This window comes from Numida meleagris, chromosome 1 (genome assembly GCF_002078875.1).
Source record: "Numida meleagris isolate 19003 breed g44 Domestic line chromosome 1, NumMel1.0, whole genome shotgun sequence".
NCBI classification, from domain to species: Eukaryota; Metazoa; Chordata; class Aves; order Galliformes; family Numididae; genus Numida; species Numida meleagris.
In genome coordinates this window covers 174,122,179-174,133,038 of record NC_034409.1, presented here as the reverse complement: position 1 = coordinate 174,133,038, position 10,860 = coordinate 174,122,179, and the positions used below count along the sequence as shown (strand labels likewise).

At 51.0% G+C, this 10,860-nt stretch overlaps 1 protein-coding gene across 1 annotated transcript; it reads left to right on the top strand.

Annotated features, from left to right (window-relative positions):
* Positions 4,953–6,280, top strand: RASL11A (RAS like family 11 member A). Its single transcript, XM_021378854.1, has 3 exons — positions 4,953–5,130; positions 5,210–5,346; positions 5,742–6,280. Exons 1-3 carry the CDS (start codon positions 5,010–5,012, stop codon positions 6,180–6,182), a joined length of 699 nt encoding a protein of 232 aa, XP_021234529.1. The 5' UTR covers positions 4,953–5,009; the 3' UTR covers positions 6,183–6,280.

Here is a 10,860-nt window from a genome sequence, read left to right as displayed (position 1 = left end):
TATGTATTGTCTTTTACAGAATGGTGGGGGTTGGAAGGGACCTCTGGAAATCGTCTGTTCCAACCCCCTGCTAAATCAGGTTCCCTAGAGTAGGTTACACAGGAAAGCGTCCAGGCAGATTTTGAGTATCTCTGGAGAAGGAGACTGCACCACCTCACTGGAAAGCTACTTCCAGTGCTCGGAATGCTTCACCTTACTGAGTCTGATGTAATGAGTCTGTGATTGTACGAAGCAGTGCTTAGTAAATGGTGCAAAAATAATGTCCACTTGGACGGAGAGTAAAATAAAAAGGAGGGATGATGAGGTTTGCTTTAATTCTGAGGTGTTGTAAGCAGAAGTTTCAGACTGCGTGCAGGTAACTTAAAAATGAAGAGATTAGTGGCTGTTTAACTGAATGCTTAAAGTCCCCTGATGAAGATGGAACAGTTCTTACCCATTAGTGTGCTGACAGGATGGCAGTACGGTACTTTGACGTTGCCATCACTGAAAAGAAGCAGACTGACCTTAACTCTCGCTGTTGCTCTATGCACTCAGCTTTCATGAACAAATGCATTTTGCTTGGAGCACTTGGATGTGTATATTAAACCGTAAACCGTTACCAGCTTATTTGACTTGTGAACTTCTACAGCAAATCTAAAATAAATACTTGACTTGTAAGGTAGGTGTTTTCCATTACGCTTTGTGTCTGAAAGAGTTAAATGGGATGCTTTAATGGGAGTGGTCTTTGGGGATGGTATTTTCATCCCTTTTCCTCCTGATGCATGCTTGTGCGAGTTATTTTATACTTTACTGTCAAGACTCAAGTGGATTTGCTCTAGAATCCTGATGAAAGCATTAACAACCATGAATAAGTGGTGGGTAGTTTTATACTTCTGATTTTTTTTTCAGCAGCTTGGAATAATAGGAACAGGCGGTATGCAGAGGCCTTGTGTGAGGGCTGTGCTTCTGGAGTTTTCCACTTCATCTTGGTGATTTTGAAGGTCGCTGTGCAGGCAGTAGCTGCTTATGAGCGCCTGTTTGGAATCTGTGGGCTGGGAGGGGAGGGAGAGGATGCTTCCCTTGGTCTGGATTCCCAGAAGTGATGGAAGATGAAACTGGGTTTGTGAAGGAAGAGAGCCTTTTTAGGTTTTTTGGGACGTTTGGGGGGACAGGCTGGCAAAGGCTTAACCTTGTCATGGGTTTGTAGGCGCTACCTTTTGGTTATTGCTGGGGTGCTATGGACCCACAAGCTGCGGTCAGCAGTTAGCTGTCCTGAGGCTGTGCCTACCGAGCAGAGCCTTGCAGCAAGCGTGCCAGCTGCAGGTTACATGCTTTTCTCTTGCTGCTTACCGTAACAGGCTTCAGGGAATTTTGTTCTCTTCCACAATGATTTTGGAAAACTGGTGAAGATTGCAGAGCTATAGATTTCTTTGATAACAGCGAGTGCAATTCAGTTTTGCAGAAATTCAGTACTGTTACCCGTCCTGACATTCGGGTTTATCATTCTGAAGCTGGTGGTCAGATTGCCCCTGTGCCACACATGGAGAGTGGAGTGCTCATGGATCAGCACAAGCTGTTACACTTCAGAATGGTGCTTTGCATTCCACTGAGGTGTCTCAGTCCTTACTGCCTTGAACCACTACAGCTGATTCCCTTCCTCCTCTGCTAAAAACTCAGATGCAGGAAAACCTGAGCTGTCACCTTCATCTTGTAGCGCATCGCTCATGCCAAGAGCTGAGCTTTCCTGTGGGCTGTGTAGGCAGTATTAGTGCATGGTAATGCTGTGTGTGACTGGGAAGGGTCAATGAAAGGGCAGTAAGGACTGGTGAAGAGAGTCTGTGCCTGGGGAGTGAGGAAGATGCAGACACCTCTCCTGTTCCTGGGGGTAGGCAGGTAGGCAGCTGCCCCAAGGGCGTACAAACTGATGCTTCTGTAGCCTTCCCACTGTACGTGATAGAAGAAAAGCCCTGACGTGCGTTGTCTTGTCCTTGATCCAGTCTGTGCCTCACTGTGTGTGTAGGCATCATGATCTGAAGGGCAGATGGGATCCTGCTTGGGTACTGTGTTGGGATGGCCCCAGCTGGGCCAGAGGGCGTCGAGAGCTGTGTAACCGCACCTGTCAGAGAATGTGGTCCTGCTTGTCCTGGCGCGGGTGCTCCCATGCATCCTTGCAGAGACTTTAAGGTGCAGTGGGCTCCCATAATCCATGGTTTGTGGGGAGAGGACACGGTTTGGCTGGGCTTGCCATTTGTCTGGGGAGTATGTCGTGATTCAGGAGTGCTGCTGGTATTTCCCATGGTGCAGTGGCTCTGTGCTGCTGCAAATTTGCCATTGTGTGAGAAGAAGGTACGAACAACTCTGATTTGGAGGGTGATGCATCTTGCTCCCTCAGTGGCTGTGCTACCTATGCCTGTTTGAGAATCAAGTTGCAGCCGCTGGGTATCGTGTAGTCATAACTGTCCTAGCTCAAGAATTGTGTAGGGACGTGCAATCCTCAGCATCCATACAGCTCAGGAGCCCAGAAACTGCCAAGCTCTGGGTGAAGCTCTAATTTCACTTTCCACTGTCTGGCTTTGGGTGATGGCCCTTAAGCTGTCAGCCACCGTTTTGCCCATGCTTACTCCAAACTGACCAGCCACTGACCAGTGGGAATTGAGGAGTGGGAAGGATAGCTGTGCTCAAGTAGGAGCTTGTGCTCCTGCAAGCTCCTAGGAGCATGGTGAAGGCATGCTAGCTCCCAGCAAAGGTTCTCACCAGTGTTTCTGCACATGGGGAGCTTTGTGGCTGCTGCTCATTACCCCACATCCTCAAGACAACATGGCACTGGCAGCTGAGCCCAGAGCTTGTAGCTGCCATCCCCGGAGGTGCTTAAGGCCAGGAGTCCTGGGGGCTTGGGGTGGGAATGCAACTGGGACTGGTCTTTGTATGAAAGACCTTACAGAGACTGTAGGGTTGGTGGCATGGGATGTCTGCATGGAGCAGGTGAAAGTACAGAGTGGTGCTCCCAAGTAGGGCCTGCAGCTGAGGACTGAGACTCCTTGGAATGGCTTTGAAGCCCATGTGTCTAAGGGAGTGCTCGGTCTGCAGGCGTAGCTGATCTGCCATGTGAAGAACCTGAGCCCAAACTGCTTCAGCCACAGCAAGGAGTTGCTTTGAGGTGTGTCATGCCTTGGTTTGTGCGGTCATGTCAGTGTGTGACCATCACCCCTTGTGCTTTGGAGTGCCAGCATTGGGCAGGGCACCATGAGCCCTGCAACTGCCCAGGAACCAGAGAAGCTCAAGTTTTGGGCGTATTTAATGCTGCTCTCACAGCTCAGCACCTGGCAATCATCTGCTTGGAATGGACTCATTTGAATGCTGTTCATTCAAGGGCGTGCTGGATGTACCCAGATAGCTCTTTTATAAGGGAATGTTTAAATATAGGCTGTGTTTGCAGTGTGCACAAGGCCAAAGACAAGTGGTGGTGCATGACAATGGGAGCAGATGACTAGCATGAGCCTCTGGAAACCAAAAGCTTTTATTGATAGAGGAGAAACCTTGTTTATGAAAGGAAAACTGCTTGGTGGGGAGTGTTGATGGGGAGATTTCAGAGGCAATCAGTTTCTGTGGCTAAAAATGGCCTTGATGCTCCTGTATGGGTTCTTGGGCACTGGAGTAATACAAACAATAACAAGCTTCCACAGATACTGCTTTAACTGATGGTGTTAATTGCTGGGAATCACTTGTGGCCCTTCAGTACAGAGCAGTGGCGTTGTTATCAGGCGGAGTTTCTGAGGCACAAGGGGAGAATTGAAGTGGGGTAGAACATGGCTTTTGGGGGGCCTGTTGGTGCTGGGGGGGTGCAGGGAGCCCTTGCCATCCTCATCCCAGCGGTGCCAGGGGTTGGCTTATCTTGGGAGCACCTCTGTGATGGCTGAGCAGAGTGGGTGGTGTTGCACTGGCAGCCTTACCCTGAGCTCTCGAGTCACCAGGCATTCCCAAAGAAGTGCTGAGCAGGTATGGCACCTGGGCTCTTGCTTGGGCTTAGGGAGAAAGTGGGAGGGAGGATGAGAGAAAAGTCAGGAACACTGTGACCTGTTGTCATCATGTACTTGGTGCCCTCAGAGGGAGGCAGACGATTTGAGAGCGGTGCCTGCCATGTGAAGAAAAGTGCCATCCTCTGCGCTTTTTCTTACTGGCTGGTGTTATCTCCCCGATAACAGTAAAAATAAAGTGTTCCTTGAGTGAACTATTTAACTTGTCGAGACTTGTATGCTTGTAAAGCGCCGTGTTGTAGGGGTGGTGGAGGGGATACCAAGGCAATGGTTTGCACAGGGATTTGGGCTGTTGATGGGTTCGAGGCTCCTTTACCTGCCAGGCTGTGAGCTCAGGCCCGCAGTGGAGCACCTTTCCTCGGAAACTTTATTTCTCTTTAGAAAAGCAAAGGCTCAAGTGGAGTGTTTGGAGCTGGTTGGTTCCTGATCTGCGAGCTGGGACTTCAGGCTTTGGGATCTTGGCACCAGAGGGATGCCTCCAGATGCACAATGAGGGATGACTCCAGATGCACAACTGAGAGAAAAGACTAAATCGTTTCCCTTGTCTAGTGACTCGAGTCCCCATCTGCAGGGCTGACACATGATGCAGGACCTGTGGGAGCCAGGAGTTGGACTCGGTGATTCTTATGAGTCCCTTCCAACTAGAGATATTCTGTGATTCTGTGGCCCCATGGAGTGTCATGGGCTGGAGCCACGCCCTGCAATCTCACCGAGATCCCAAAGCTGCCCCTCCGCTGTGGGCCGCATCGCTGCCCAGGCTTCCCCGCTATCCCTGGGGTCTACACCCACCGGGCGCTATGGGGACGGGGGCACGCAACCGGGATCCGCCGCGAGCCGGGCTCCCTCAGCGCGGGGAGGCGGGGGGCGGGGCAGGGCGGGGCGGTGCTGCCGGGGGCGGCCGCGGGGCGGTGCCGGCGGAGCCTTTAAAAGCGGGCGGTGGGCGCTGAGCCGGGCGCTGCCGAGCCGAGGGGGCCGATCCGCGCCGAGCCGGGCCCCATGCGCCTGCCGGGCATGTCCCAGCCCTTCCTGCTGGCGCCCATCGCCGAGTGCTCCCCGGGGCCGTCCGGCGCCGAGCTGCGGCTGGCAGTGCTGGGGGCCCGCGGGGTCGGCAAGAGCGGTGAGTGCGGGCTGTCCATCCCTCCGTCCTCCCCTCCGTCCCTCTGTCCCTCCGTCCTAACGCGGCCGTTCTGTTTCAGCGCTGATCGTGCGGTTCCTGACCAAGCGCTTCATCGGGGACTACGAGCCCAACACGGGCAGCCTGTACTCGCGCCTGGTGCGGCTGGACGGGGAGCAGGTGGCCGTGCACATCCAGGACACGCCGGGCTGCCTCCAGGTACGGGCTGCTGCGGCCTAGACCCGCGAGGATCGGGGAGCGGGGGATCGAAAATCGTCGGGGTGGGGTCACGGAGGCTCCCAGCGCCCATCGCCGGGCTGGGCTGTACAGCTCAGAACCCGTGTTTTAGACAGATTTAGCTCTCAGCCCTTTTTCCTGCTACCCACTGAGCCACATCTGCTCAAGGGATGCCCCGCACTGTGCTTTGCTTAACTTCGATCTGTTCTCTGCTGCTGGAGAGCTCAGCTTATAAGCCTCCGTTTCCTAAAAAGGAAACAGCTGGGCTGAGTCCCCCAGGAGACAGCTCAGCCTCCTTAGCGGGGCTCCGTGCTGGGCTGGGTGCTCCCAGCCCCACTCCGAGTCCCGTGCCAAGCCCCGGCTGTGTCTCGCTACAGGTGCAGGACTGCGAGCAGGCACCGGATGCGCTGTCGAGGTGCATGAAGTGGGCAGAGGGCTTCCTCGTGGTCTACTCCATCACAGACCCCGGCAGCTACCAGGCGGTCCGGCCCCTCCACCAGCACATCCGCCAGCTGCACCCTGACGCCCGGATCCCCATTGTCGTGGTGGGGAACAAAGCGGACCTCCTCCACGCTAGGCAAGTCCAGGCCAAAGAGGGGCTGCAGTTGGCCAGTGAACTGGGCAGCCTCTTCCTGGAGATCTCCACCAGCGAGAGCTCGCAGGGCGTCTGTGAGGTGTTCCAGTACCTGTGCCGGGAGGTCAGCAAGCTGCAGCACGCCGAGCGTCGCCGTCCGACCGTCATCCCGCGGCCGCGCTCCCCCAACATGCAGGACCTGAAGAGACGCTTCAAGCAGGCGCTGTCGCCCAGAGTCAAATAGAGCTGCTGCTGGGGTCTAGGGGGATGCCATAGACTTTATATTTTTGTAAACTAGTGAATAAATAATAAAAGAAATCTTTATTTTTGTACTAATGCCAACAGTATGGAAGTAAGTATGTTGGAGCTTGCGTTTCCTTCTCGTTCTCTTTTGTTTGTGATGGGTTATTTTTACAAAAAAAAAAAAAAAAGAAGAAGAAGAAAAAGAGAGAGAATGCTGCATAGCAACTGAATGGAGGTGGCTGGAGAAGGGGATTTGCCAGGAGGTTTCGTTCTGCTCTCTTGTGGGCTGGGCTGTACTCTGCTCCACTGAGTTCTTTGGGCATCAGTTTCCTGCTTGTAAAATGGGAATGGTGCTGATGCAGCACTCATATGAAATGCTCAGACAGCCTTTGGAGGAAAAAGAAAAAAAAGCTGTATTAAACATGAAAAGATAAAACTGTAAGAATTCCGGTTATCGTAGGATCTCTTTCCTCCTTCTTGCTCCTGTGATCAGCTGAATGATGATATGCACTTAGCAGCACGCTGGCTTCTGATCTGCTGCGCTGTAGATCCATCCCACAGTGCCCTGGGCCCCGGTGCTGAGCAGGAGGGGGGTCTGCCACCCATCACTGTGGGACGAAGCTGAGCAATCCACGGTGGAGGTGTGTGGGACTGCTGCTGCTCTCTCTGGAGACATGCAATTGAGGGGACCGATGCGTGGGCTCCGTTAGAGAAAATAGCTCATTTAGAGGGAATTACATCTCCATCCTCCCCAGGGCAATTTTGTAGCCATTTGGAAACAGGTCGGACTATATACTCTGATTTTACGTAAGCCCTACACCGATCAGAGTGTTTTTCAGTAACAGTTTGCTGGCTGTCTAAGCACAGAACGTGGGCTTTGCACTTCAAATGTGCCTCTGAAGTATGTGCGTTGTGTTGGTAAAAATAAAACTGCTCCATGCTGAGTGGAAAATGTGGAAGTGGAGCAATCCGTGCAGGGGAAGGCTTGCTGGGCACACACAGAGAACTCTGCGAAGGGGTTGATTGACCCAAGCACCGCACCCTTCCCAGGGCACGTGTGCAATGTGGGCCCTACAAAGGAAACTGGGGGGGCTGAAGGGAGGCAGCTCGAGACCTGCAGGGTCAGACCTAAACTGGGAACACCAAGTGGGTCTGAACCTCTTGAGCTGATTATCAGAAGAGCCAAAGGCTCTTGAAATACACTGGAAAGATTTATTCACTGTAACAGCTGCTCTGCCAGGTCCAGGACTCTGGCCTGGGGGCTTGGAGGTAGCAGGGTATACGCTTAATGGAGGCAGGCACTGTCCTAGTGACAGTGACATCAATGCACATCACACACATTCATAGGGAAATTTGAAGGGGAACTTCACTGTCCTGAATCTGGAGGAACACATGTGCGTCCAGACAGTGTGCTAAAAGTCTGAGTGTTGTCTATGGAACTCTGCCTCTCCCTGCAGCTGTCTAGGAGTGAGGGAGAGCAGTGGGCACTGAGCTTGGTGTCTGCTGCCCCTGCTGAGTTGGAGCTGGGGATGTGGCCATGGTACTGGGGCAGCTTTGTCAGGAGGTGGCTGTTTTTCCAGCCCTTGTGGCTTCAGGAGCATGGCAGGGCACAGCCTGGCCTTTCTTTGTGATCAGAGGGAAGGATGAATCTGTTTCCTTCCTCCTACTGCCTCCGCAATGGAAAAGAATTATAGCGATTTCCCCCGATAGGAAGGATGAGTGGGTTTTCAGAGGTGGCATCATGCACTATAATGGCTGCTACTACATCAGCATCTCCACCTGTTGGGCTATTTTGTCTAGTTATCTCCCAGAAATGAAATCATCCTGCAATGCTTTAAGTCTTCACAAATTTCAAAATAGCTGATGCCATCAACCTACTGTGTGTGATTCCATTCAGGAGCCACGGATCCCAAGGTAGAGCTACATACACTTCGTGCAGGTTCCCCTCTCCTACTGCCCTGGTTGAGCATCCTGGACCCAGGCTGCTTCCTCATTGCCTCTTGTCACACATGGTGTACAGTGCTGCACATCCACATTGTATTTCTATGGTGTGTTTTGATGAGGGACCATGGACGAGAAGGACCATGGACAAGAAGGACCACTCTGACCCCATAGGCAAGAGCTGACTGCCAGCTTTGGCTGAGGAGCAGAAGTGGCCAAGGCTTGTATGGAGGAGCAACTAAAAGCACATCCATATCCCCTGCCCAGACTTCTGATAAAACATTAGTCCTGGTGGATTTCAGTAGCTTTTGATGGAGATGCTGTTTGTTTAGGAAGGTCTGAACAAGCTCAGAATGAAGCCCTTCAGGGAAAGATGCCCTTTTGTGGCAGCGGCTACACATGGCACATACCCATTGGTGCTGCCCACAAGTAGGAATAGGGTCTCTCCACTCATTCCTAAACCCAGGGCACTGACCATTCAACAGAGATATCTCCAGAGTGACAGCCCCAAAGGGTTTGTTATGAGTTAGAGCACAGCTCACAAAATAGCAGATCAGCTTCAGTTTTGGATAAGTGACAGTTCAGACTTCCAAAAAGCCCCACCAATTCTCAACTGTACTATTAATCCACTTTCCTCTCTCCACATATCTGAAAAAAAAAAGGAGAAATCAATTCCTTTTTATTGAAAAAGGTTCTGAGATAACTGGTCTATGAATTTTTCTCACCACTCATTGCTTATTGCTCCTGACTGAAAGAAGCAGGATCAGATATCTAAGTACTAATCGTGGCTTGCTATGCTAGTGCAGCTATACCCCATCTTACCACACTGCCAAGAGAAAAATAAAGGTATAGAAACTGAGCACCCGCTACACTGACCTACAATATTTCCTTTACAGCTGAAAAGCAATGTAGAAAATTTGGCACAATAATTACAGTACAGTTACAGCTGTGGTGTTAAGAGATGCCCTTGGAGATTTGCTATCCTGGACTGATGATAACAATCCACACGAGAAATCTTCACCCAGAGGCCTCACGGTGTGCAATGCTGTGAACTGCTGCGGTCCCCCAGCATCCCCTGCCCTTTGCTGGGTAAGCATTGGGCCACAGGGCTCTGCCCACGGGCCTGGGCTTGGTGAACAGTGTTTCACCCTTGAGCTGTGCACAACACTGCCATTAATATGCATCTGTCCAGGAAATTGCACAAGGTTATTTAATAGTTCAGCCCACATTACTGGGAAGTAGCAATAAATCCTTAAAGCTGGAATATTTCTACTGTAAGCTATTTGGCTCTATTCCCATTACTAAAAACATCCTTTGCTTGGGTTGCAAATGGTCCTGGAAAACATTGCATCCCCTCTCGGGATGGTAAGGCAGTATCACCAGTTATCGCTGCTCAGCTCAGCTCAGCTCTGGGAAGAGGAGGCTGAGCCCCGCTTGCCGGGTGGATCACAGCACCCTTCCTGCAGCCGACGCCCCCCGGCCCACTGCAAACAAATCCCAGATCAGGCAAAATGTCTTGCCTACTGCAAAGCCTTCCAGAAGCCTTTAGAAACAAGATTTTAGTTGAACCACTCTCAGCAGGCAGATTTGCCACTCACACCTTTTCTAGAATGAAGAAGACCCAATGGCTCCTTAGTCCTGGGAGGCAGAACTGGCAAGAGCCCAAGGAGTGCAGAAATGATGGAGAAGTCACAGCAACTGCAGCACTGTGTCGGCAGTCGCTAGGATTTGCAGCAGCTAGGGATGTGTTGCAGGCAATCAGAACGGATGTGATCATGCTGGTTTGGGTGAAAGTGGGTGGGTTGCCCTCAGCTTCTGGGAGGAAAAGAGCTGCTAAAGGACTGTTCTGTGGTTTTCATGCAACAAGAATAAGGGCTTTGGCTTTTATTTAGAGTGTGAGGGTTAGATACAGTGACTGCCCTGTGCTAGGGGCTCCCCAGCACTTGGCCAGCCCAGAGAGAAAGGCTGTGTTGTTTAAGGACAGCCTTGAGACAGGACTGGTGCTTCTGGGGTGAACCCAGGCAGGTACAACTCTGCAGGTGGGTTTGGTTGCATTTTCATCGAAATAGGACCCAGCAAGTTCAGAACTGATCTCTTCTTAAAAGGCTATATAAAATGTCAGGTTTGGAGGTTTACATAGTTCTCCAGCACATAGCAAATGGATGCAGATGGAGCATTACTCCTGGAGTCCCTTTAATACTTAAATGGGATGGGCCAAATGTATGAGGTAGTCTGAGTCTCATGTGCCTCTCATGTCAGTGATCTTGGCACAGAAGAGCCCACTGAGAATTATAGGGTTTTGGTAGGAGGCAGAGGCTGGTGCTAATTTGGGCTTGTACCTTGAAGATAAAATATGCATCTGGTTGTTGAGATGCCTGCTAATTTTAACTGTGGTTCTGAATAATGGAATAGTGTTATTAGTCTGATGTAAAACTGCCCATATTTTTTATGCAAAATTGCTGTCTCTGTAGTGAAACAGTCTGCTTTGATTTGCCCAGATACTAAGGAACAGCAGACAATAAATATGCATGCAATTAGGCTAATTTCAATAAATAAATAGACGTATTGCCTAATATACCTAAATTCCAAGAATTCATGCAATAAGATGCAATGAATTGTTTTCCACATCTTTTGATTGTTTCAGGGATCTCTGAGCAAGCTTGCTTAGAAGATGTTAGAGTCCATTTACTTTTGTTAATGAGAGGCTCAGATACAAAGCTGGTGAAATGGAAGCAAGA

Bases quoted from the DNA above. Each gene is read 5' to 3' on its own strand.
- RASL11A (XM_021378854.1), top strand. From the start codon at position 5,010: ATGCGCCTGCCGGGCATGTCCCAGCCCTTCCTGCTGGCGCCCATCGCC. The intron at 5,131-5,209 runs GTGAGTGCGGGC...GTTCTGTTTCAG, and splicing joins CCGCGGGGTCGGCAAGAGCG to CGCTGATCGTGCGGTTCCTG. The intron at 5,347-5,741 runs GTACGGGCTGCT...GTCTCGCTACAG, and splicing joins ACACGCCGGGCTGCCTCCAG to GTGCAGGACTGCGAGCAGGC.